Source organism: Branchiostoma lanceolatum, chromosome 13 (assembly GCF_035083965.1).
Source record: "Branchiostoma lanceolatum isolate klBraLanc5 chromosome 13, klBraLanc5.hap2, whole genome shotgun sequence".
Taxonomy (NCBI): Eukaryota; Metazoa; Chordata; class Leptocardii; order Amphioxiformes; family Branchiostomatidae; genus Branchiostoma; species Branchiostoma lanceolatum.
The window spans coordinates 4,325,184-4,351,390 of record NC_089734.1 but is presented as its reverse complement, the minus strand read 5'-3'; the positions used below and the strand labels follow the sequence as shown (position 1 = coordinate 4,351,390).

The 26,207-nt window shown below is 43.0% G+C and overlaps 1 protein-coding gene across 4 annotated transcripts; it reads left to right on the top strand.

Annotated features, from left to right (window-relative positions):
* Nucleotides 1–972: 972 nt before the first annotated feature.
* LOC136447035 (sodium-dependent phosphate transport protein 2B-like) lies at nucleotides 973–26,082 on the top strand. 4 transcript variants are annotated; one of them, XM_066445707.1, is made up of 12 exons: nucleotides 973–1,179; nucleotides 12,351–12,561; nucleotides 13,566–13,691; nucleotides 18,168–18,314; nucleotides 18,741–18,922; nucleotides 19,961–20,089; nucleotides 20,521–20,742; nucleotides 21,033–21,219; nucleotides 22,217–22,370; nucleotides 23,131–23,367; nucleotides 23,797–23,923; nucleotides 24,506–26,082. In XM_066445707.1, the coding sequence occupies exons 2-12, from the start codon at nucleotides 12,378–12,380 to the stop codon at nucleotides 24,554–24,556; spliced, it is 1,746 nt and encodes a 581-aa protein (XP_066301804.1). In that variant the 5' UTR covers nucleotides 973–1,179; nucleotides 12,351–12,377; the 3' UTR covers nucleotides 24,557–26,082. The 4 variants fall into 4 exon arrangements, with proteins under 4 accessions (XP_066301804.1, XP_066301802.1, XP_066301803.1 ...); XM_066445705.1 differs by having other exon boundaries at nucleotides 973–1,184; XM_066445706.1 differs by lacking the exon at nucleotides 973–1,179 and adding an exon at nucleotides 9,824–9,953.
* Nucleotides 26,083–26,207: the final 125 nt, after the last annotated feature.

Below are 26,207 nucleotides of genomic sequence, written 5' to 3'. Positions count from 1 at the left end.
AACCACATCAAGCTCAGCCTCCCACACATAGCATATCCTGTCATTAAAGTACTACAAACATAAGACGTTACGAAAGAGTTGTCATCAAAGATGGCCTTTCCCTGCGCCACTGAGTAATTGCTCAGTAATCACTCTGATATGATATCACTTTGATTTCATAACGTGTCCGTTAACATTTCAATGGTTCGTGATTTCCGGGCCTTCTTCAGATCCATGCACTTCAAACACACACGGAGGTTTAAAATTAAACACAGGTTTTCAGTCTCTTGAGGACTAGTAATTACAACACGAAGCTTTTTTTAACTTCATCCGAGACATCATAAGGCTAAAGTCGCACTAATTATTGACTAGACTTGCGTAATAGTGCTCATTCAAACATGTTAGTGAGACGAGCATTGCCAAAAATAGTTACTCAAGCAACTGGATAAAATTTTGAAACAGTCAGACGTTTCAGATGGCATCCGCTGTCTTTCGTCAGTGACTAACGATAGGACTGAGAGCACCAGGTTTTATACCAAATCTCTTAATAGATATGTTAATGAGGTTAAGACAATTTAGGATGTCTTGACGTAGTCTTCAACAAAAGAATAATTCAATACAAAGTTGTATGCTAATAGTTCAATTAGCTTAAAAAGAGCGAATCAGCGCTTCTCCTCCCCTTGCAACAACCCCCCCCCCCCGCCCCTAAGAAGGCTTTCAAAACCTAGCTATAATGAACTATGTTTAGTCAGCGAGACTATCAAAGTACCCCCCAGTAGATTGGATTACAGGTACGGCCGGTGCTCTATTCACACCTGTCCACGTGCGAGGGTCGTGGTGTTAGCGTGAAGCCCACCTTGTCGCCTGATCACACAAACAATCACACACACCATTCTTTTACTCTAACCTACAGGCTCATAAAGGCGTTTCCTTCTACGTGTATTTGTGTGTACTTGGAAGTGGCGTATTTTGTCGAAATCGCGCACTAAAGTGTTCGGTGTGCAGGACCGGTTACCTGGCGCATGATAGCCGCGTGAAAAAGGCGTTGTTCCGGCTCCACGATTTGCATATGGGAGAGCCGGTCTCCGATTTACCCAAACAATTAGACCGCCAAAACTCACCTTACCAGTTTGGTGTAGTGCAGGTACGTAGCGGATACTCATCGACAGAAGGCGGGGAAAGATTCACTGGAACAACAAAGTAAGGTAAGCACGACTGCTGAGATGTTAGTTTAAGACTCCTCCGTGCATTTATGTCAATTCTAAAAGTTGAGCCGTCGGCACACGGCGGATGTAAACTTCCCGGGCTACAAAAGTCCTTCCAGGCCTGCAGAAGTTAGACAATGGTTAGGGTCGTGTACGTTATTAGTGAACATTTATTGTGTGTACCTTGTATAGTGCTTATCATACAGAGGCATGGGTTGCATGTATGCTTACAACTCTACAAATATTCAATAGAATAGGATGGTGTGTGTTTTGGCTTTGTTTTTGTCAGGGGCATGTCGGTAATGGACGTCGGTTCTATAGGCATTTGTGACGTGGTCTCTTGTAGGGGTTTAGGGTACATTCAATGCATAATGGTTATAGGAATAGTTTCCAACAACTTTTATTTACGCATTATCCTACATATGGCTCCGTTTTGACAAGTTAACAACTTGCTCATTTTGTATCACAATAGGTCAAAATAATTAATTATGGTGTTTCACTCGTGTGTTGTGAATGACCCACCTGAAACAATTAAAATGCAAATAGCGGAATGTTGACGGTGGTAAAAAGGTAAAGGTATGGTATTGTAGTCTCATAGCCTTTTTTGGGGCTGTAGCCGTAGGGGCATTGGGTTGTTTATCACTGTGAAAAGGGCACTGTATTGGAAGGCGGAGCCCACCCCTCTCCTGATACTTTTACTACAATGTGAAATTTGCAAGATCTAGAGACAGCCTGTATATTCTCTTGCTGGTTATAAAATGTTTGAAATTTGAGGCTGCCTAACAATGTAATCTGACACCCTGTGGTACGTATTGTTTGCGGCTGAAACCGGTTTTTGTGGCTGTCTGGATACTCAGAGGGACGCTAACACATGAAGCCCTCGGTTCCGTGTATGGGGTGCCTCGGGCACTATACCTCTACACGAACCCAATACGCTTGTTAACAAGAGCTATCTACATGTACCACACACAAAAATGTCAAAACTCCCATGTAACGTCTTGTCTTTGTCAGCAGGGCTAGCCCTTTATAATAGCAACAGGCTAGTTGGGCCGCCCGGGCTGTGAGTGCTGAATGGTCAAACCAATAGATATTAATACAGCACTGTGTAAACATTAAGAAATCACGACCGTAGCATGTACAGAACACGAGATGTCAGAACCGGACGCTCTGTTGCGGTATCGTAAAAATCCAACATGTAATCGTTTCTTCCTTTTGTCAACCCCTACCAACAGACCAAATATTGTTAAGATCCCCTTCGCGACCTCTCGAGTCATGTTGTTCACAAACACACACACACACACACACACACACACACACACACACACACACACATACACACACACACACACACACTGACACACACACACACACTGACACACACACACACACATACATACATACATACACAAATGCACACCCATGGGAACAGGGAGAATAATTTCCCAGGGGAGTTTGACCACAATAGGTAACCCACACAAACACGGAAAATGTCATTCTTGACGCAGGCTCAGTCTCCGGCCCAATTAAACCCTATAGTTTCGTCAACCTCTATCATCTTTAACCTTTTTGGTGATACTTTTTCTTTACTAATTGGATGTTATATATAGTTCAAGACGTCATCGTTTTTGTGTTTTTTCTATAGATGTCTTTTTAACCTTTTCTGGTCTGAATCGGGCGGGTTGGCAATTATCTGTGACGACTCACCACGGCTGAATACGTGTGCACGCAGCTTGAGCTCTCTCCTTGTTACAGCTTCATCATAAGATCATTCAAATAACACAACACAAAGCTTTAGAGAAGTAGTGGGGTTCGCCAGTTCGCCGATTCGCACGTTATTCCCCATCCCACTACACGGCGATCGCGCTGCGCTCTCGCTGCGACCTAAATCGGATTTGATTTCACGATTGGGATATCGTGCAAAGTGTTCAAGTGTGACTGTTAAGACAACAAAACACACAAGGTGTAACAAAAATCTCTTTTTTTATCTATGAAATTCGTTGAGCGCTCTGTTAAATTTGAGGCCGCAGAGAGAGCGCGTCGAGAGCGCCGTCATGGTAGAATGGGGGTGTATTACTGGTAAAGCGGGCACCTCACTAGCCATATTGCAAAAGGCGCGCTTCAAGTCGTTCGGTGCCCGACCCATATACAGGATAACCCTTCACCAGCTAACCTTTCACCATACATGGAATCTTGCCAAAGTGCCGCTTGGTTGGACGCGGGGTATCATATGTCCTGTCACGGCTTCAAAAACTGCTGAGCAAGGGCCCTGTCACACTCGACTTACGACAGTAACATGGTGGGGTCGTGTGGCGTAACGGCAGGGTGTTCGGCCCAGAAGCAAGCGGTCCCGGGTTCGACGCCACCGATGTTGTGTCCTCCACTCCTCACTCCACCCAGGTGTAATAAAGGTTATTGTCCTCTGTACGTGGCACGTCAAAATGAGTGACTTGAGTGCAAAGCCACGTCGTCCTTGTCTGTCAAAAAGCGAATTTAAAAAAAAGAAGACACCGTCGACACTGCGACTTGTGGCTTTCGTGGAACAGTCGTGCACTGTCAATGCAGAAATGTTCGCTGTGGTTTTATTTTCGCAGTTTTCGTAGTGAACTCTTTACCGCGAAAAGCCGTTCCATTGTGTGACTGTTGCGCTACTATTGTTTCAAACGTGGTGTCACAAAAAGTACATAACAAAGTAAAAACTCGTGTTCGTTCATTCTGGTTCCTTCCGTTACTGTAAGAGTCTCTTGAATAAAGTCAGGGCTGGGCCCTCTTTAGGACAAGTGTCCGTGCGTCAGATGTGACCCTCTTCACCTTTGTAGAAAGTAGGTCCTTACGTAGCCATCTTTGCAAGCCTCCCTCCTAGGCGGCGCCGGCGATAACTATTTGAGGAGCGCTTGCAAAGATGGCTACGTAAGGACTTTCTTTCTACAAAGGCGAACAGGGTCACATCTGATTGACACTTGTCCAAAAGAGGGCCCAGCCCTGACTTTATTCAAGAGATTCTTACAGTAACGGAAGGAACCAGAATGAACGAACACGAGTTTTCACGCGTCTTGCCAAATGTTAAGACTGATGTGCGCAAATTTGAGTGACCAGAAATTCCCTTCTTCTTTTTTCATCAAACATAGCGCCACTCACGATGACGTGTTCGTTACCATGGCAACCCGGGGACCCTGAGTTCAGATCTGAATGAAAAGCCCGTCTCTAAAGTACTCTCGTTTTGAAGCTGGTTGTATAATGTCGAGTGTTTCTAAACGTGTACAAATTGGCCCAGATAGTATTTATAAATTGTCAAAGGAGTATGTTTAATGACGGAGTATCCAGAAATAAGTCTAAGCTGATGGAAATGAAAGGAATATATGCAATTTACCAGAGAATATAGGTTCAGCAAAAATAGATTTAGCAAATCGCTTGCCCTACTTTGGGAAAGTTTCAAGTTTTAGACAGGATGACTGGCTTGCCGGAGAGGTTTTTTAATGAATATGAGTATCTGGAAATTAAGCTAAACTACTGGAAATGAAATGAATATATGCAATTTACAAGAGAAGATAGCTCCGTGGGCAAATCGTCGTCCCTACTTTGAGTTTTTTAATGACGGAGTATCTGAAATTTAGTTTAAAATTGGTCAAAATAAAATGAATTTACCAGAAAGAAGATAGCTCATTGTGCAAATCACTCGTCTGTACTTGTAATAATTGGCCCAGATATGATGAGTATCTGAAAATTAGTTTAAACAGTCGACATAGAATGAATACATGTAATCTCCCTGGATAAGACAACCCCTTGAGCAAATGGCTGTCCTAATTTCCTACTTTTCAAGATTCAGACAGAATGACTTACTTGCCGGAGGCTTAAATGACCGTGAGGATCCGAAAACTAGTTTGAATTGGTCGAAATGAAATGAAAATATGCAATTTATCAAACATGATAGCTCCTTGGGCCCCCAATTTACTCACATTACATCAATATGCCAGGCTCCAGTGGTGTGAGTAGGTCGTAATAGAGTTTGAAATGGTTGAAATAAAATGAATACTAATAATTTCCCGTAGAAGATATCGCCTTGGACAGAAGAATTCGCCCTACTTATAATAGGGCAGGTGCCAATCAAATATGTCACACTTCAGTCAGCCCTTTCGTCGGAATAAAATTAACATTTGGAATTTCCCATAGAAGATATCGCCTTGGGTAAAATAATCGCTCTACTTATGCCAGGTGCCAATCAAATATGTTACACTTCAGTCAACCCTTTTGCAGAGCTGGAGTAAGCAGGTCCTAATTGAGTTTGAACAAGTCGAAGTAAAATCAATACTAGTAATTTTCCATAGAAGATATCGCCTTGGGCAAATAAATTCACCCTACTTAGGGCAATCAAATATGTCATACCTGAGTAGCGCTGTCCCAGAACGCAGTGTGTATACGCGGACTCTGGGCGATAAGCCTGACTGGTGAATTGTTGGTAGCAGTAGTCCACTGTGTTCTGCTGCTGCAGTGGTCTGAACATCCTGCAGCCGCAATCAGTCAAATTGTTTGTATTTATCAATAATCAGTGACGAACTCAACTGTCAAAAACATCTAGACACGGTTTAACTCTTGATCAGTTTGGAACCTCAGTTGCAATGATATATCGGGAATGTTGTTGTGTTGTAGTTAAATCGGATTCATCACAGTTTCTGTTGAATATTTGGTCAACCTTACATCATTATTTCGTCTGTTTCATCCAGGAGGTTTTCCTCTTTTAACCTCCTTGGTTTCATGCAAAATCTTTCCCGACACAATATTTGAAAAGTATAGACGGGATATCATCCTTAATATGTGAAAACGCCCTTATACAATATCTTCCGTTGAACACAATTTTGGAACCACATCTCGCAAGTAAGCACATTGTACTTCGTAAAAATACTCCCGGATACAAAAAAAATTGAAAAACAACTGAAGGACAACATTAGGAATCTGTGTCACAGATGTCAAGACAGTGATTAACATAATTGTAACAAGACGTTGTGCCCTTGGGAAAGACCTTTTGCACGAATTTCCTCTCTTCACTCAGGTGAAAATGAATACCTAGCATTAGTGAGGGACGTCCCTCGGATATAACATTAAATGGAGATTCCCTGTTTGAGGAGAGCCATGCCTCGACCACGTTAAAGAACCCACCACACTCATCGATCGAAAAAAGTAGGGATTCTTCCCGGTGAGTGGATCAAATAGATCTGTCCGGATATGCAGCTTGTACTCTTCAGTACAAACCTGGTGTGTTACGCCTTGAGGTGGTTTCCCGTGTATGCCATACAAAAAAACAAGAGTCTAATTCAAATACTAGTGTTAACTACATCCAGACAAATTGGATTTGACTTCATTTTTTTAAGAAGCAGAGGAATACGAAAAGCCCAATATTTCCTATAATTTGTGGGTTCTGTGATTCTGTCAAGGAAGCCTGCAGTTAGGAAATATGTTGACAACCTGCCACCCTACATCTGCTTGGGGATTAGGTTGACAACGATTAAGTTCTGGAATTGTCACCTTTCATTTTCTATAGCTTGTGGGTTTTGTGATTCAGTCAAGGAAGCCTGTAGTTACAAAATATGTTGACAACCTGCCACCCTAATATCTGCTTGGAGATAAGGTTGACAACGCTTAAGTTCTGTGATTTTCATCTTTCATGTTCTATAATTTGTGGGTTTTGTGATTCTGTCAAGTAGTTAGAAAATGTGACAGCCTGCCACTCTACATCTGCTTGGAGTTTGGGTTGTCAACTCCTCTGGGCTTGCCACCTTTGATCGTCATATATCTGTTTAATCTGTCAACATTGATCTGTTTACGTTTGATCTTTTAGAGATCTTCGGAAATTACCTGTTGTTTCAGATCTCATTTCTGCTATACCAAAGGATATACATGTGTCAGAAATTCCCTTTCTAGTCAGCTCATCTGAGATGAAACGTCAAAGCGGTGAGATCTTGTTTGTAAGTGAAGAAATCAGCAGGGATATTTGTCGGCAGTCGTCGATTTGATCAGTTGATGCACATCTCGAAATCAGGTCACCGCCTGGAGGCCTGTCACATTCATATATAATCAAACCATTTATCTGTGAACTGTGTCACTTTGAACGGTTCTATCTCTCAGATTCGCATGAATTTTACATCGGATATGAAGAATGGATACATCTTGAGGTGTGATCGAAGAATATCCATAAGGAAAATCAACAAAATTATCTGAGATTTGATAAACATTCTCCTCATCCTTATAGCGTTTCAGGTCACAGAAATCAAATGTTTAGTCGTTAGATAGTTATCTTTAAATGGTGATGGTGTTAAACTCTACTAAACGACGTGTTGCTGTATTTCTCTTTCACGTGGACACATTTTTTGCATTTCCTCCAGTATTCAAGCTTTCCCACTGATTCAGTCAGTCGATAATGATTTCCAAACCGCTTATAATAATGACAATATCACTTCGTGCCACGTTTATATACACACTGGCACATGAGCTACTGTAAATGCATTTTATTTCGCGGTAATAGGAAAATGGAGTGTTCGCGGTGGTTTTAAGTTCAGGGCAGTGCTATAGTCACATACTGCTACAGTATTGGAAAATGTTTGCGATGGTTTTAAGTTGACGGTGAAACGGTCACCGCGAAAACCGCGAACATAAAACCACCGCGAAGATTTCTGTATTTACAGTACCTCGGTTTGTCACGACACCCAGCCCGAGCCCCGCCAGGTACAGACATAAGTATAATTTGCCTGCAGTTTCACCTCGCTTCATGACGCTGCAGATCATAATCGTTTGTCTTTCTGTCAAAAACAACGTCGCAACGCAACTATGAAATCTGTATAAACCCTTCGTAAGAAACAATTTCTTTATGAAATTGAGTTCTTCGTGACTCTGTCACGAATCCAGTTTTAATCACGGGTAACTAAAAGGCGTTTCAGACAACCAAGGTCGACTAAGTGAGACCGAACATGTCTTGTTGTTTTGCCTGAGGACATTGCTGCACCGACAGGCCCGGTCGACGCGGTGAACTCTGTACAAAAACTGCCTGAGGTGTGATTGCAGGGGACGACACTAATAGCGGCGATTTGCCGTGGAATTCATCGATTTAGGGATGAACTCCACGGCCATTCCGAGACCATAAAGTGATGAACTCAACGGCAATGCCGACACTAATAGCGGCGATTTGCCGTGGAATTCATCGATTTAGTGATGAACTCCACGGCCATTCCGAGACGATATAGTGATGAACTCAACGGCAATGCCGACACTAATAGCGGCGATTTGCCGTGGAATTCATCGATTTAGTGATGAACTCCACGGCCATTCCGAGACGATATAGTGATGAACTCAACTATATTTTTGATTTTTACTTGGCTAAAAAACCTGGCAGCTTAATGGTTAAGAATACCTTTTCTTCACATTTATTCATGTGCTAGAGCAATTACCGTGCAATACAAGTTGACCGTTCAGCTGCGTTACCTACAAAAAAGTAAACATAATCAAGCCGGTAGTCGCAAGCTAAATGAAAATATCATCGATGTTCCGCTCGGAATATTCTTAAACTGGGTGCAAGTACGATTTAATGGACAAACGTATAGAACTATAAAAATAAACATGTTAAGGTATTATTTACTATTTTCAGCGAAAAGTGTCAACAAATTTAGCGAGCATTTGACATCTTTAAGTCTTTGATCTTATAATCGACCATGATTTGAAACAAAAGAAAACATGGCGCCGGCCGGAGTTAGACACAAGCTATCCCGTGAGACCTTGCGTTTGGGGTGGTAGGTTTAGATACATAAACAGAACACGTCAAAAGGCTTCTTACTGAGAGGAGGAGGGGCTGAAACCAGGTTTCTAACTGGGAGAGAGGAATCTTCTCACCAGAGAAGAGAGAACGATAATATGCCTCTCATTGGAGAAGAAAGAACTGAGCTTACGTATCTCGGTACTTCCTCAAATCATTCTTATCTAGGAAACTTTTTTGGACGGTAAGTTTTACGTGTAGCTTTAAAGTAAGTTTATAGCAGCTGTACAGGGGTACAGTTATCTAATTTGGCATCTCTAAATTTCTCTGACCCCCCCTTTGAAAGATCACAACAGACCATATATGGTAGATTCCCCGAGGCAAGATGATCTCACATTTTGCATGTTGGACAGTCACAGCTAGGGCCACACCAATGCCCTTCCTCGGTTCATGGACATTTTTAGTAAATGTTTTGCGAGAAGACAACAAGAAAAACTGAGAGATGATAGAAAAGCTTTCATAAAATGCTTTTCTTTGCTTGCATGAAGAGCTGTCCCATGTCTCTGGGAAGGCAAAGCAAAAAAATGATGATCTGGTGAACAGTTTGTGTCCACATAACGTCAGAAAACTGGGTTGCCAGTGTTGGTGCAACATTCTTAATCATCTATAGGTGAACCCCGAGGACAGGTGTGTTTTGCTGACCTTATCAGGTGAGAGCACCTGCGTTTTAGCCGTAAAAGAACTCAAACTGAGAGTTCTTTTTTTGGAAAGTGAGAAGTGAAGCACACTTTGTTTCTGACTTCGTGACTGTAATACAAACTACATCGTCCCTTTCCCTGACTGGTACAGTAATTACCACATGTTTATCACCTGTGGGCAAGTGAGACAATAGGCAGTGTACGCTCACATCTAAAATTAGTGCACCTAGTTCAACAACTATTTCACAGCAGTGAAAAACAGAGTAAGACGGACTCCCTACACTTGCAGAAGTTATCAGACTGAAGAGCCAAGATCTTCCTACAACTCATAATCTGGTGAGTAGAAGTTGCTTCTGAACATTGCGTCTTTCCCTCGCTCTTGTCAAAACAAACCATATAATATTGAATGGTTTATCTTTGAGACAGAAAATCGCTTGGCAATCCCGGTCGACCACACCCGCCGCCATAATTGTAAATCACCTTACGCCATTTTTGAAATAGTGGCATCTGATCAGTCATTTATACACAAATGGTGGCTAAATGTGTCGAAAAACAATATGATTTGATGAGTGAATATCACAGGGTACTATATTTAGGCATAAGATAATGTATATATGGCCTTGGCGACAAAAAATTATACCACTGTTATCATAAGGCATGGCGTATGTATGGTAACAAAGATAGCGGCGGTATTTTTCCTGTCGCCAGAACAATAAATATTCTATGTCGAAATATAAAAACCTGTCATGTTTACTCATCAAATCATACTGTATCTTGGTAGATTTCGCTCATAACGACAGAATTATAGTGGGCCCATGCCTAAACCGTACTGTACTATAGCCATAGCAAACAAAAGAAAAAACATGGCGACGATGTTGTACACAAGCTATCCCGCGAGACCTTGCGTTTTGGGTGGTAGGTTTGAATGTACTTATGATGTATTTCCAATTCAATTTTAAAACTATCATGGCTCATTAGATTGACAAATCCTAAAACCAAATCGATGAATTCCCGGCGAATCGCAACTGTTAGTGTCGGCATCGCCGTTGAGTTCATCACTATATCGTCTCGGAATGGCCGTGGAGTTCATCACTAAATTGATGAATTCCACGGCGAATCACCGCTATTAGTGACGGCATTGCCGTTGAGTTCATCACTATATCGTCTCGGAATGGCCGTGGAGTTCATCACTAAATCGAAGAATTACACGGCAAATCACCGATATTAGTGTCGGCATTGCCGTTGAGTTCATCACTATATCGTCTCGGAATGGCCGTGGAGTTCATCACTAAATCGATGAATTCCACGGCGAATCGCCGCTATTAGTGACGGCATTGCCGTTGAGTTCATCACTATATCGTCTCGGAATGGCCGTGGAGTTCATCACTAAATCGAAGAATTACACGGCAAATCACCGATATTAGTGTCGGCATTGCCGTTGAGTTCATCACTATATCGTCTCGGAATGGCCGTGGAGTTCATCACTAAATCGATGAATTCCACGGCGAATCGCCGCTATTAGTGACGGCATTGCCGTTGAGTTCATCACTATATCGTCTCGGAATGGCCGTGGAGTTCATCACTAAATCGAAGAATTACACGGCAAATCACCGATATTAGTGTCGGCATTGCCGTTGAGTTCATCACTATATCGTCTCGGAATGGCCGTGGAGTTCATCACTAAATCGAAGAATTCCACGGCAAATCGCCGCTATTAATGACGGCATTGCCGTTGAGTTCATCATTATATCATCTCGGAATGGCCGTGGAGTTCATCACTAAGACGATTAATTCCACGGCGAATCGCCGCTATTAGTGTCGGCATTGCCGTTGAGTTCATCACTATATCGTCTTGGAATGGCCGTGGAGTTTATCACTAAATCGATTAATTCCACGACCGTGGAGTTCCACCATTTATTGTTGAATTGCACGGCCGTGGAGTTCATCAATCCACGTTCGTCGAATATACCAGGTGATTGTCACACTGCCAACTAACTATAACTACCTTTGCCCGAATTTTTCACTCACCAGAAGGTCACTGAATTTAAAGGCCGTCTCCGAGTCGGGGGTACTTTTTACCTGAAAATCTACCCCGTCACATTCAAAAGTACTTTGGCCGACAGCCAGGTAGAAAGCGGGACACACCTAGCCTCTACCAGGCTCCACATGTCGCTGAAAAAATCGTAGAAACTGACCAAATAGATTACATGCCAGAGAAGTTTGTCCGCTACAGAAGTTACAGTTTGCGACCTCTAGATGGATGAATGGCAGATTTGACCCTCTCTCCGTAGCCGACTCCTTTGAATACTGATCACTCTATTTGGCGAATTTCTACTGTTTTCTCAAGCCATCCGTGGGGCCTGGTAGAGGCTAAGACACACCGACTTTTGCTGTGCGAACTAATTGAATTTGTATGACCGCTATGGCTTTATAGCTGGAATATGATCCATGATGTAAAAAAAAAGCATACATCTTGAAAAACACACACTTGGTTTTAGTCGCAGGACGGTCGCCACCTCGGAAGAATTAGGGAATAACGTAGGGCTTCCGTAATGAAATCAAGACTTGAATTGATGAAAGGGTTACAATAGATCACACGTATCCTAAAGTATTTTCTCCCCCTTTTTTTCAGACTCCACGCCAACACTGAACCACCTGCTTGTGCATTGTCCCCAAAATTATCATAAAAGCTTATTTTCAGCGTATCCTGACGTATGTATCTTGACATTTCAGACTCCACGCCGAATCTGAACCACCGCCATGTACCGTACGGACCCAGTTCCTGCCGGGGCCGTAACCGTGGCCGTGGCTGTGACCATCAATCCGTCCGAGTCGCAGGCCGACCTGGTCCGGAGCATGGAGGCTCCGCCCACCAAGGCGCGACAGGAGAAGCACGACCCCTGGCACGTTGCGAAACTCAAGGACGAGGGCACCAAATGGAGGGGTGAGACATTCTTACATAGTTTTAATGAATGAAGGAAGGAAGGAAGGAAGGAAGGAATATATAAATGAAAATCAGAAGGAGCACGACCCCTGGCACCTCGCGAAACTCAAGGACGAGGGCACCAAATGGAGGGGTAGGTTACTCTTAGTTCTTAAAAGGTTGTGCGAATGAACGAGTGAGTGAGTGAGTGAGTGAGTGAGTGAGTGAGTGAGTGAGTGAGTGAGTGTGAGTGAGTGAGTGAGTGAGTGAGTGTGAGTGAGTGAGTGAGTAAGAGTGAGTGAGTGACTGAGTGAGTGAGTGAGTGAGTAAGAGTGAGTGAGTAAGTGAGTGAGTGAGGTAGTGAGTGAGTGAGTGAGTGAGTAAGTGAGTGAGTGAGTGAGTGAGTGAGTGAGTGAGTGAGTGAGTGAGTGAATGAGGAAGAGTGAGTGAGTGAGTGAGGAAGAGTGAGTGAGTGAGTGAATGAGGAAGAGTGAGTGAGGAAGAGTGAGTGAGTGAGTGAGGATGAGTGACTGAGTGAGTGAGCGAGTGAGTGAGTTTGAGTGAGTGAGTGAGTGTGAGTGAGTGAGTGAGTGAGTGAGTGAGTGGGTGAGTGAGTGAGTGAACGAGTGAGTGAGAGATAGAGTGAGTGAATAAATGACGCAAGGAAGGATTGTATGAATGTAGAGCAGAAGAAGTAAGATGGATGGCACGTCGCCAAACTCAATGACTAGGGTAAGAAATGGAGCTGCGAGACATTATCTTCTTACATAGTTTTGTGAGTGAGTGAGTGAGTGAGTGAGTGAGTGAGTGACTGAGTGAGTGAGTGAGTGAATGAAGGCAGTACGGAATGTGTGAATGAAGAGAGGAGTACGACCCGTCGCTGAATCGAAGACGAGGGCACGAAATGGAGCCGTGCAACAACCTTGCATAATGATTGTTGATATAATGTTAGAGTTCTGTAGATCGTGTGGAATTAAATATAAAGGTAGAATAATTCTGTAAATTGTTTCATTATGTATATCCAGACCTGGACACCAAAGGCAAGATCCTGCGTGCGTTAGGCTATGTTCTGAAGCCGCTCCTGCTGTTGGGACTGATCTATCTGTTCATCTGTTCCCTGGACTTCCTCAGTTCCGCCTTCAGACTGCTGGGTAAGTACGGAACAACGTTTGTGTGAGGCTCAGTGTAAAAAAGGTAAATGGAGGTAGCTATAGTCCCATGGCTTTTTTCCAGGCCGCAGAGGCAGTGGGTTGTTATCCACTGTGTCTAGGGCACGGTATTGGAAGACGGAGCCCATCCTCTCCTTCCACAGCCTTTTACGTCCCTACACTGCGCGGAAAGCCGAATTTCAGGGTCAGAAATTGCCTTACACGTTCATGGAAATTCTGCATTTCCGTCAGAATCATGGGGTTTCTGACCTGTTTACGTTGCGCGTCCGGTCCTGTACGTTCCCTAGATTCTCTCGGAAATGGACCACTGCCGTGTACAGGACGTTTAAAGGGCCTTACACACCCGGACATATACCCTTGAAATGACCATACACTGCAGGAAATTCAACGTATATTGGTCCGTGTGGCGATTTAATGTGAATAATTTAGCGGCAATTATCACCTCATCATCTCCCCGGGTTCTGGCTTATGGAGTGCGCTTGTGCGGTATAGCAGGAAATTCACCGTGTAATGGTCCGTGTGGCGATGTGATGTGCATAATTTAGCGGCAATTATCACCTAATTATCCCCCCGCATCCACCCGGTTACGCCTTCAATATTTCTTTTGTCATGGAAATCAGCTTCAAGGCTACTGCCTCCCTTCCCCCCTTTTACTGGATTTCCCCCCCTCCCCTCTTTCCACATTTCTCAGGTTTTTATCAATATCGTGATAACGCCACATTTATTCCGTCTGAAATATCGATTATCAGTGTTAACAAAGATGTCTCATTTTATTCATGTCGTTAACCACCGGCTCTTCGGTTGTTCGGATTACGATTGTTCGGGTAGTCCTTTGAAATTCCAGCGTCTATTTGTTCTAGCTTCTGGAAGACGTCGTCTTCTGCTCTCGGCTGGGCATTACTGGCGCAGAAGTGTCGTACTGAAACCTAGCCTGTCGAGGTAGCACAGTCCGTATGATTTGCCGCTTCTATAGGCCTGTTAGAATGAGGTCCGTTCCACAATCCAGACGGACACGCCGTTGTAATTTCTTCATCCGACAAAAAGTCCGGGGCAAAGCCGTATACATAGTCAAAAGTCCGGGCTGCAGTGCTTTACAAGGACGTCGGAAATGTAGCTCCATGCCGCGATGTTCTGCATTCAATGCAAGCCCCTTGTCTCAGTCTCGTCGTAGAATAGTGACCAAGCTCCAAATAATCCCGGGCATCGCTGGATATAACCCACGCTAGTATCCAGACACAGGGATAGCGACAGCACACATCTTCACACAACCACACGTACGGACTCCTCAAATGCCAACTGAAATATTTGAAAATTATAACAGGAGCGTTGATTGGTCCTGGTTTTTAAATCACGTCCCAGAAGCAATGCTATTGGTTGTACATTCCTTTACTTAATTTGCATGGACATAGACACAATTACCTGTGAAACGCCAGGTCTGCTATTGTATACATTTAGCTTTGAACGGCCTGATTACTAGTATTTCACAGTTACACAACACCTGCCAGGGAAGGTGTAAAAACATGCGGCTGTGTCTTATCGACAACAGCTTGAAAAAGCAATAGGTTCGTTAGCAGTACAAAGTAACGTTGTAAGTAAATCGTACTATCGACTATATAACTAGCGACATAAATTGAATAAATCGAGTCCAAATATAACATGTTTTAGAAAAATATCACTAAAAAGCTATGGACACCATTCATTGCAAGATGAACATGTGTGTGTGTGTATATTGTACCAAGGAAGTTAGCACGGAGACACGGACCTAGTGCCTATGTTGATAGTAATTCGTGTGTGTCGTGTGTCGTTAATATTTCTTTTTATCAAAGTGATACGCACTGTAGTCCAGATTTATGTGACTTTAAAAAACACCTCAGTCTATACACAAAATGAATACAGAAAAATAAGATTGTTTGTGACCTTTGTCTTAGAAAAAAAAACAGACAGCACATAACACATCAAACTGATAATTGTTTTTGCAACAGGCACATTTTCACAAAAGCACAGCTTCACATCAAGGAGGCTATATAATGTCCTTGTTCACATCAACTAAGGACATTATATAATGTCCTTGCATCAACTCGTAGATTTCAGAAACAGATAGACCATGGCCTGTTGTTCATCTACCCGTATACCATCTACTAGACTGTAAAACAAAATCCAAACATTTTGCTTTTCATATTGTTTTTTCGTGTCGGGAAAATGTTATGACGTTACGTCGTATACCATTAGAACCACAATTGTATGATTTAACCGTGGGTTTGAGACAAACTGTCCTATTCCAAAACAAAGAAAATCTATTTCTGCTAAACACTGAAATTGGGTTGGGGGTGTAGACGTGCCACACAAGGCTAAATGTTACGTTCTATAATTGTCTTATTCTACTGCCCAAGTATTCATCATATTGGGTTCGATTATTTGCATGGCCAAATATGGACGCCCAGTGAAGACTTGTTAGCATAAGCTGACATCTAGCCGCGGTGACTCCAATGGTAAGACGTAGTTTGCTTGTATATCATTATAGTGTTCCGGAGGAAGACAATGTAATATTGATTTACAAGTAAAATAAGCCTTTCCACCAGAGTCGCCGCGGCTAGCTGACATCATGGGTTGCTTTTTTCCAGAATCAAAACATTTATAAACATTAGCTTTCCTTTGTTCAGACAAAAAAGCATATCATTCAGTTTGTAGATAACATTATGCATATCAACACTGCGCTGGACAGACAATTAAACTCAATAAGCATTCGAACTGCAATGTAAAGCTTAATAGTACATCTTGTTCATAATTAACGAATAACTTCACGCTGAATCGGGTCACCTATTTTTAATGAAGAACATTGAACGCCGGGCGCTTGTGGTTTCTGTCTAAGAAAAAACGCACCAGACAACACAATACACATCCAACCAAAGCAATAAACTGAATGTTTGTATTCACACCAAGAAAATAACTATTCTACAACAGTACATTTCAAATCAACTTGTAGGGTTAGGTCTGCCACTGTGATGGAACTGTAGCGCATGTTATCTATACATCAGATAGAGCCGCTTATGTATCGACTTCGTTAAACAAGAGGGTCTGTGATTTTTAGTATAATACTCATTTTGCTTTGAATGTTTTATCATTGGGCATTTGGACATCGGTTTTCGTGTCGGGAAAAAAGTCATGAGATTATCTCATATCCTAGTTAACCGCCTTTTGTATATTTCATGATCAGCTGTGGCTTTCGGGCCAGGGCGGGTTCCTGAGCGGGCGCGGGTTTCTGAGCGGGCGGGGGGCTCAGCAGGGCGGGCGAGGGCCTCAGCAGGGCGGGCGGGGTCTCTGGCGGGCGGGGGTCTCTGGGCGATATAAATGTCGGTCAGAACGATCGCGACCGTCGTTTGGATCTAGCGGCGTCTCGCGCGGTTCCTCGTTGGAAATGTCGGCACGTTCAAAACCCAGCCTCACTAATCATGATGTTGGTGTTTTTGGAGACCTTTCTTGGTGACCTAGGTGGATTTCAAAATAAACGACATTCAACATATTGGAACGCTAATTTTGTTCGGACGGACGATCTGCATCTGGTAGAAACGCTTCTATCTCGCTTATAGCAGATGGTCCCTTTAATATACTAATGAAAATTAGATCACGTTAATTCAAGCCATTTTGTTCCGCTTTCTACCAGTAGAACATAATTTTACGTCAGTAATGTACAGGTAATTGTCACCTAGAATTCACGAAAGGCCGTATATAATTGCCATCCTTTTGTAATCCATTTTCCACTACACGTCAAGTGTAAGGGTGCCGTAAATTCCCATCCACTTTCCAGGTCCAGGTGTGTAAGAAAAAATCTAGGACCGGACACGGTGATCCCTGAAACCCATGTACACAACCATTACACGGTGAATTTGACAGGTGTGTAAGGGCCCTGATACTCCGTGAAATTCGACTTTTAGAGCAGTGCTATCCGAAGTCAGGCACGCATTTTTAAACCGGGTGGAGTAAGGAAAGGGTAGAGTGCCATTCCCAAGAAATCAAGGCCTCACCGACCAGGAATCGAACCCGTGGACTTTCGATCGAGCTCTTGTCTGCCAGCCTCGCCACTCGGTCTTTTGATGACACTTTTACGTCGTTTTTGGACAGACAAGGACGACGTGGCACTGCACTCAAGTTTTTCATAACTTATTTCGACAGTGCCACGTACAGAGAACAATATGCCCATTTCAACACCTGGGCGGAGTGAGGAAAGTCGTGTAAAGTGCCTTTCCCAAGGGCACAACATCGGTGGCGTCAGGGGGATTCGAACCCGGAACCGCTGGGTTCTGGGTCGAACACCCTGCCGTTACGCCACACGAACCCACAAATGATGACACTATTATTTCGCTTGGCGTACTCCTCATATTGGCAGATAGGCTCTTCTTTCCTGAGTCTTTTATATTCTAGAAACTGTGCAAATAATTTTTTTTTTTGGTACTCCAATAGGAGGCAGAGCTGCCGGAGAGACTCTGAGTAACAGCGAGCTGCTGAGGAACCCCGTAGCGGGGCTGATGATCGGCGTGCTGGCCACTGTGCTGGTGCAGAGCTCCAGTACCAGCACCTCCATAGTCGTCACTATGGTGGGAGCAGGAAGTAAGTACTGTGTAGTCTCCGGTACTACTGTCTGTTTGCCTGCAGTTTCTATATGTTCTGCCAGAGGGCGCTAGCCATCAAGGGGGTGAATCCGTTATCTCTGCCTGGTTTATTCAGTAAGTACTCATTGTTTGGTCTCCAATACGAGTGGTTGATTGTCAGTACTCCTTACTGCAGTTTCTTTTAGTGCTGGCAGAGGGCGCTTGCCCTCAAGGGGTGAGAAATCTAGTTCTCAGCTATAGTATTCATTCTACAGTTCTGCAAGTGAAGCCAGCGATTCCAAGTATAGTTTCCAGTACTAGTGTCTGTTTGGCAGTATGCCTTACTTCAGTTTCTGTTAGTTCTGCCAGAGGGCGCTTGCCCTCAAGTGGGAGACATATATCTAGCGATCAGCTATCTCTGACTGTCTCTTTATTCATTGTACAGTTCTGCAGGTGAAACCAGCGATTCCCATCATCATGGGGGCGAACATCGGCACCTCGGTCACCAACACCATCGTCTCACTAGCGCACTCTGGCGACAGGGACGAGTTTCGCAGGGCGTTCGCCGGCGCGACCGTTCATGACATGTTCAACTGGCTCTGCGTGATTGTGCTGTTGCCGCTGGAGGTAAATATACACTGGCGAATCTGGAAAGTCTGCTTTACTCTACTTTATCCACCTCTATTGCATTCTGCTGTATACTATTCTAAACATGTACACTTCCCTGCTCTACTCTGCTCTACTCTTTACTATTCTACACTATTCTACTCTTCTCTGCTCTGTTCTGCTTTACTCTTCTCTACTCTACTCTACTCTACTCTACTCTACTCTACTCTACTCTACTCTACTCTACTCTACTCTACTCTGTCCTACTCTACTCTACTGAGCTCTACTATGTTTTTCTCTACTTAACGCCATTCTACTGTACTGTATATGCTTTCCTTTACTCTGCCGTACTCTACTCTACTTTACTCTACTCTGCTCTGCTTTACTCTACTCTACTCCACTCCACTCCACTCCACTCTACACTACTCTACTCTACTCTACTCTTCTCTTCTCTTCTCTTCTCTTCTCTTCTCTACTCTACTCTACTCTACTCTACTCTAGTCTACTCTACTCTACTCTACTCTACTCTACTCTACTCTGCCCTACTCTACTCTACTGAGCTCTACTATGTTTTTCTCTACTTAACGCCATTCTACTGTACTGTATATGCTTTCCTTTACTCTGCCGTACTCTACTCTACTTTATTCTACTCTGCTCTGCTTTACTCTACTCTACTCCACTCCACTCCACTCCACTCCACTCCACTCCACTCCACTCCACTCCACTCTACTCTACTCTACTCTACTCTACTCTACTCTACTCTACTCTACTCTACTCTACTCTACTCTACTCTACTCTACTCCACTCTACACTACTCTACTCTACTCTACTCTACACTACTGTACTCTACTCTACTCTATCTCTTTTCTACTCTACTCTAATCTGTTCTACTCTACTCTACTCTGTTCTACTCTACTCTACTCTACTCTACTCTACTCTGTTCTACTCTGTTTGCTCTGTTTTACTCTGCTCTGTTATGCTCTACACTACACTACTCTACTCTATTTCTTTATGTATTTGTTTATCTATCTTAAACTGATAGATATTTATATCTTTCAGGTTATTTCGAGTTACCTGTTCCAACTGACGGCCGCCATCATCAACTCGTACAACATCCAAACCAACGAGGACGCCAAACAGGAGATCCTCAAGGTCATCACTAAGCCCTTCACTGATCTCGTCATTAAGGTCAGTAAACCAAGTGTGTGCTGATTATACTTTACCATAATCATATCAATGTCATATTGACATGCCTAATTTTATAACTATGATAGAATAAGTAGTATCAACTTTTGTGTATGCATAGTTGTAGTAAACCTTACAAAAGTTCCCGTACTTTTGTTTTGTCAATAAAACTCTGTATCATGAAGACATCAACTGGATTTTTCGTAGATTATGCACCCGCTTTGGAATCAACCGTTTTGGTGTTTCTAAATATATTATGCTTTGTACTATGTGTATAGGAGATGATAGTTCTTATCACCAGTAGATGTATATGGGAATAAAATGACAAAGAAAGAAAAAAGTTGATGCGGCCACTTTGCAAATAAAGTCCGCAGCCAACTGACCAGCATATTCACTGCCAAACGTAACCACGTCAATTGTCTTCAATGTTTCAGATCGACAAGAATGTGATCACTGACATCGCAAAAGGAGCGAACGAAACCGGTAGTCTGCTGAAGGAGGGAAACTATCTGTTCGCCAACACGGGTCTGAGTGAGAGCCAGCTTGGTGTCGTCATCCTCATCCTGTCACTCATCATCCTCTGTGTCTGCCTCGTCCTCATCGTCAAACTGCTGCACTCTATCTTAAGGGGACGAGTCGCCTACTGGACCAAGAAGGTATTACTGAGTACATTTCGTCTTTTTCTTGGCAAGTCAGCTTTCCTGTCCGTGACTTCGGCGAGCTTTAGATCTTTTCGTCTTGGTAGACAGTCTTATAGAAGTTCACTCATGTGTTGCTCTGAGAGGTCCTGGTTTGAAAGTGTCTCTCGTTGCTGATGAGCTCGGTGTTGGCTCGGAAAGCCCCACTAGAGCGGCAGTGTCACTAAGAGAGACACTCCTGAAAAACACAGAAAGAAAAGAATAATGATAAATCATATCTCTGAGAATTCTGATTTTATTTTTACCAGGTCATCAACGCTGAGTTCCCCGGGCGGGCGGCGTTCCTGTCCGGGTACCTGGCCATCGCGGCCGGGGCCGGCATGACGTTCATCGTGCAGAGTAGCTCCATCTTCACCTCGGCGCTGACGCCGCTGGTCGCCGTGGGAGTCCTGCACATCGAGCGGTGTTACCCCCTCACGCTGGGCGCCAACATCGGTAAGGGAACGTCGATGAATATTATAGAAGAAGAACTTTATTGCGCGACAATTGTAACGGGTACAATGTATAGCAATTTGTAGATACCTAACAATCGACTTTTTCTAATACTTAACAATTTCAAAGAACTTATCTATAACATGAATAACAATCGATCTAATAATGTGCATTCTGATGGTTAAAACAGTATACAATGTAATGATGACGATGATAATATTCTGTGTCAGGAATGTAAAACAATGTCTCGTTTTTGCATAGAGTTGTATATAAATTGGCCTACATAGGTAGATATATGAACAGGGCAGGACAATATCATATTAAATATCTCTGTCTTGGTATGCGGCATTTTACCGGAGTTATATACAATTGACAATGTCTGCCGGTCATCGTCATAGGTTGGACAATCCATTGCATTATGAAGTGGAATTCGTTCTCAATATCATTATGACAAGTTGGACACAGTCATCATCTATATATATAGCCTGCGTCGGTCAGTATTGACCATGGTAAAATCCTAATTTACAACAGCCCTACAGCATCGACTGTGTCTAAACAGCCCTATACGAGAATGGCAGTCTCTGCCACATCTAGATAAAAAATATTCAACTAATCTTTGCAATGACGGAGACGATGGCAGCGGCACAGGATCGCAAGCTCTGCTCGACCGATGTAACACTGAGTTGTTGGAGAGCGCAATCTGCAATGTATAAGGTCAACAAATGGGTAAAAACGGGAACTTCTTTTAGTCGTCACGAGGGAAATCCATCAAGTTTTTTCTTCGGTGTCGAAGTGTTTGTTTTTTCTTGCAGTTTCATTTCATACAGCAAAGTTTGAATTGATCTGCCAGCGTATTCTTGATCTTTGACGCTGAGCAAGAGTATCAAGAGACCTTAGAGATGTCAGCAAGTTCAGACCAAGTTGTGGTGCAAGAACTGTATCCTATGATTTACCAATCATGTAAATCCGTTGACGAGCATCTTATCTTTATTTCCTTCAGGCACGACTGCGACCGCCATCCTGGCCTCCCTGACTCAGGATGGACAGGACCTGAAGAACTCCCTCCAGCTGGCTCTCTGCCATTTCTTCTTCAACATCACCGGCATCTTGCTGTGGTACCCCATCCCCAGCCTGGTGGAATCATGCAAACCCTCGTGAGTAACTCATTTTTTTCTTCTTCTTCTCCTCTTCTTTCTCTATGTTCTTCCTCAGCAAACAGTCGTTAGTACCCTTTTTCTTCTTCTCTCCTTCTTTTTCTCTTCTTCCTCAACATAAGCGGCATCATCCTCTGGTGCCCCATCCCAAGCCTGGTGGAGTCATGCGAACCCTCGTGAGTAACTAATTTTTCTTCTTCTTCTCTTCTTTCTCTTAGGTCTTCCTCAGCAAACAGTCGTTAGTACCCTTTTTCTTCTTCTCTCCTTCTTTTTCTCTTCTTCCTCAACATAAGCGGCATCATCCTGTGGTGCCCCATCCCCAGCCTGGTGGAGTCATTCAAACCCTCGTGAGTAACTAATTTCTTCTCTCATTTCTTCCTCAGCAAACAGTCCTGAATACCTCACCTTTCCAACCTCTCCGTCTTCTCTCTGTTCTTCGTTAACAACAGCAAGCGGCATCATACTGTACTATCATGCTGTTGTACCCCGTCCCCAGCCTAGTGGAGTCATGCAAATCGTCGTGAGTACCTTATTTCTTCTTCTTTGTTCTTTCTCTCATTTATTCCTCAGCAAAGAGTGTTGAGTACCTCTTTTCTTCTTCTACTCCTGCTCTTCTTTCTCTCTCTTCTTCCTAGAAAAACAGTCGCGATTACCTCCTTTGTTCTTCTCTCCTTATTTCGCTCCCTTCTTCGTCAACAGGCGGGATCACGCACCTAAATGTGTGGGGCGGATTTAAACTTTTGACATCTTCTTTGGCTAGGATGAGCAAGTGGTTCCCCCATCCACCGATCGTGCTGGCGAAGTGGCTCGGCAACAAGACGGCCAAGTACCGCTGGTTCGCGATGGTGTACCTGTTCCTGATGTTCTTCATCCTGCCTGCCCTGGTGTTCGGGCTGTCGTTCGCGGGCTGGGAGGTGCTGGTGGGGGTCGGCGTGCCCATCCTCGGTCTCTTCGTCATCATCTGCGTCATCAACGTCATGCAGGCGCAGTTCCCTCGGTAGGTGGCGTTCTTTTACTGTTATTATTAGAAGCAAAATCTTATCAAACCATCATCAAACAGCCGTAGTAGTGTGCACCATTTACTAGCCTGTATTAGTCTGGCAGAATATGATAGTAGTAAAAGTAGTACATGTAGCAGTAAAAGTCGGAGTAGTACATGTAGTATCTGTATCTGTATCTGTATCTATAGCCGATATAACCGCAATTCGGAGTAGCACACCAGCTTCGCAGACACGCGGCGCAGCAGTAGCAGTAGAAGTAGTAGTAGAAGTAGTAGTACATGTAGTAGTAGCAGAAGAAGAACATGTAGTAGCTAAATCAGTGGAAACACCTTCACAGGTTAAGTTTACTCAATATACCAATAATTTCTCTTTTTGTGTTTTGAAAATTCCTCTTTGTCTCATACATTCCTCTTTGTTGTTCCCAGTTTCCTGCCGGTCAAGTTGCGTACTTGGAACTTCTTGCCGGCGCCTCTGCACTCCCTCAAGCCGTACGACGCAGTCTGCGTCAAAGTGCTGGAACCCTGCGGAAAATACTGCAAGTGCTGTCGACAGGTGAACGGCTTTTTTGTCACCTTCGCTAAGAAGGTTACGTTTCGTTAGCATTTGTAGCGGTGTTTATAGTGTTCTTATGATGGGTGGGGGGGTCAATAGTGGTTGACAACCTCAAGTCAGCTGTACACACGCATGGCACATATTTAGAAAAGACGCTGTAGCCGCATAGTTCCCGTTTAGAACTTTATTCAAGCCCACACCCAGACTAGTTTCGCAGCATAACTCACGAACTTATATAAGGATTGTTACGAAAATTGGTTTGTGGTTAAGTTCTATCGTATTAAAGAAATGATAAGATTTGGGGCCGTTGGCGACTTTTCTTAATACTGCAGAGGACCTTTGGTTTTTTATCTCACGTTCAGAGGACATGCTATGGTTACGATTGTTTGGGTGGTAGGTAGATCTTGTGCTGTAGTTATTTTATCTTAAAATTATTCATCAAAAGCATTTTATTGAAAAGATGCAACAGGTAACAGGAACACAAAGTGTTGATTTTTCCACACAGGTCACACGTCTACAACCAATGAACCGTGACAGGTGAAATCTAAACTTTGTTAATTATGGTGTTTTCCCTTCCGACAGGTAAACGAGGAGGACGACCTACATGCGGTGGATAACAACGCGTACCTGTAAAGACCTATCAGTCAGCAGTACTGCAGTACGTCACATGTTCCCGTGTAGTACGTCACATGTTCCCGTGTGGTACGTCACGTGTTCTCGTGTAACACGTCACATATTCCCGTGTAGTACGCTATACATGTTCTCGTGCTGTAGGTCACATATACCAGTGAGTGTAGTATTAGTACTTCACACGTTCCCGTAAACGTCCTTTGCATCACAGAAGCACTAAATGCAGATCATACGTTTATGCGCCCTTCTATGCTTTTATCTGCAATGTTTTTGTTTTTGTCTTGTGTAAACAAACATGTCATATCTAACCCAGGGGGACATCCAGTTTTGTTCTTTTGCCTGACGTTAACAAAATATTCGGAATATCTCTGGACCTACTAGAATTTAACTCAAGAACTGGATTTCGATATGAAATTCCTGGAACAGAAGATTTTGTTCTCGTATCAGTATTTTCCGTGATCTTTTTTAAAACACTTATAATACAGGGTGGCGATGTGACCTATGAATCATTTACCTCGGAGTTGACCACTAATCTTCAAGAAATTCTGAGCCAGTATTCGGACAGCATACACCCTCATGAAACTAATTTCTTGTCGTTACCAGTATAATTCGTGCCGTACCCGCTAGAAATTCTTACAGCAAGAAATACAGGGTACGGCAAGAGAGGAGTTTCAGGGGGGTGGCATATGGACAAATATAATGTTGATTCATGTGATAAATAGAAGACGAGAAATATGTACGACAAAAGTGCACTTTGACAGTTTGAATTTGACCACTGGTTGAATTTGTTTATATCCCTTTTGTGACCTTGTAATGTAATCTTTGTAGCCTTTGGTATTATGGAATTATATAAAACAGTATTCAAAGTCCATCAAAGGTGAAATATGAAACCAACAAGCAAATACTCAGTTTCTATATTTGATTGCTCTAACGGTGCTGATAAATGATTTGAAGTAAACTTTTATTGAATTTATATTTGGAAAAATGGGAATTAACAAACTAGAAACAATATTCTGTACTTAATTTAGTTCCAGGTTGTATAAGATTAAAAGAAAGTGTTTTGCTGCGAAAGACTATTGTCAGAACCTAAAGCTTGTATACGTTGTAAACCTTACCTAACGTCAACATGGTCACTGAGTGGTGGTGGTAGTTAATATGTATAAGTCCCCGGTTGTATACAATTAAGAAAGTGCTTTGCTGCTTAAGATTAAGAATTGGCTTTCCGAACGTTTGCAGGGTTCTGTTGTAAGAGCCTCAAACTTGTATATATTGCAAAACTAACGTGAATATGATCACTGAGTGGTGGTGGTAGCTAATATGTATATAATGTGATGTCTGGTGTCAGAATGCGTGCCTTCGTACACACCACTATTGATTGTATTCAACTCTTAATCTAAGAAATCTGTTCCGTGTCCTTATGTTCCCAAGATACATGTATATCATGATTTGTCTTATGTACTTTCTTTTAACCAAGACAGCTTAGTATATAATACTTACTATTGACAACAATAAAGGTTGGGAATCTTATAGATCCTTTGTTTGTGACTCTTTTCACTTCAGCTCTAATACCGAATAAACGGTTTACCCGACGATGTTTTGATTTGATCTTATTAGAATTGCAACAGTGCAATACACGTGGGACACAGGCAGCTAT

Coding starts and splice junctions, on each gene's coding strand:
- LOC136447035 (XM_066445707.1), top strand. CDS start 12,378: ATGTACCGTACGGACCCAGTTCCTGCCGGGGCCGTAACCGTGGCCGTG. Junction 18,923..19,960: donor TTGTGCTGTTGCCGCTGGAG/GTAAATATACAC, acceptor TATATCTTTCAG/GTTATTTCGAGTTACCTGTT. Junction 23,368..23,796: donor ATGCAGGCGCAGTTCCCTCG/GTAGGTGGCGTT, acceptor TGTTGTTCCCAG/TTTCCTGCCGGTCAAGTTGC.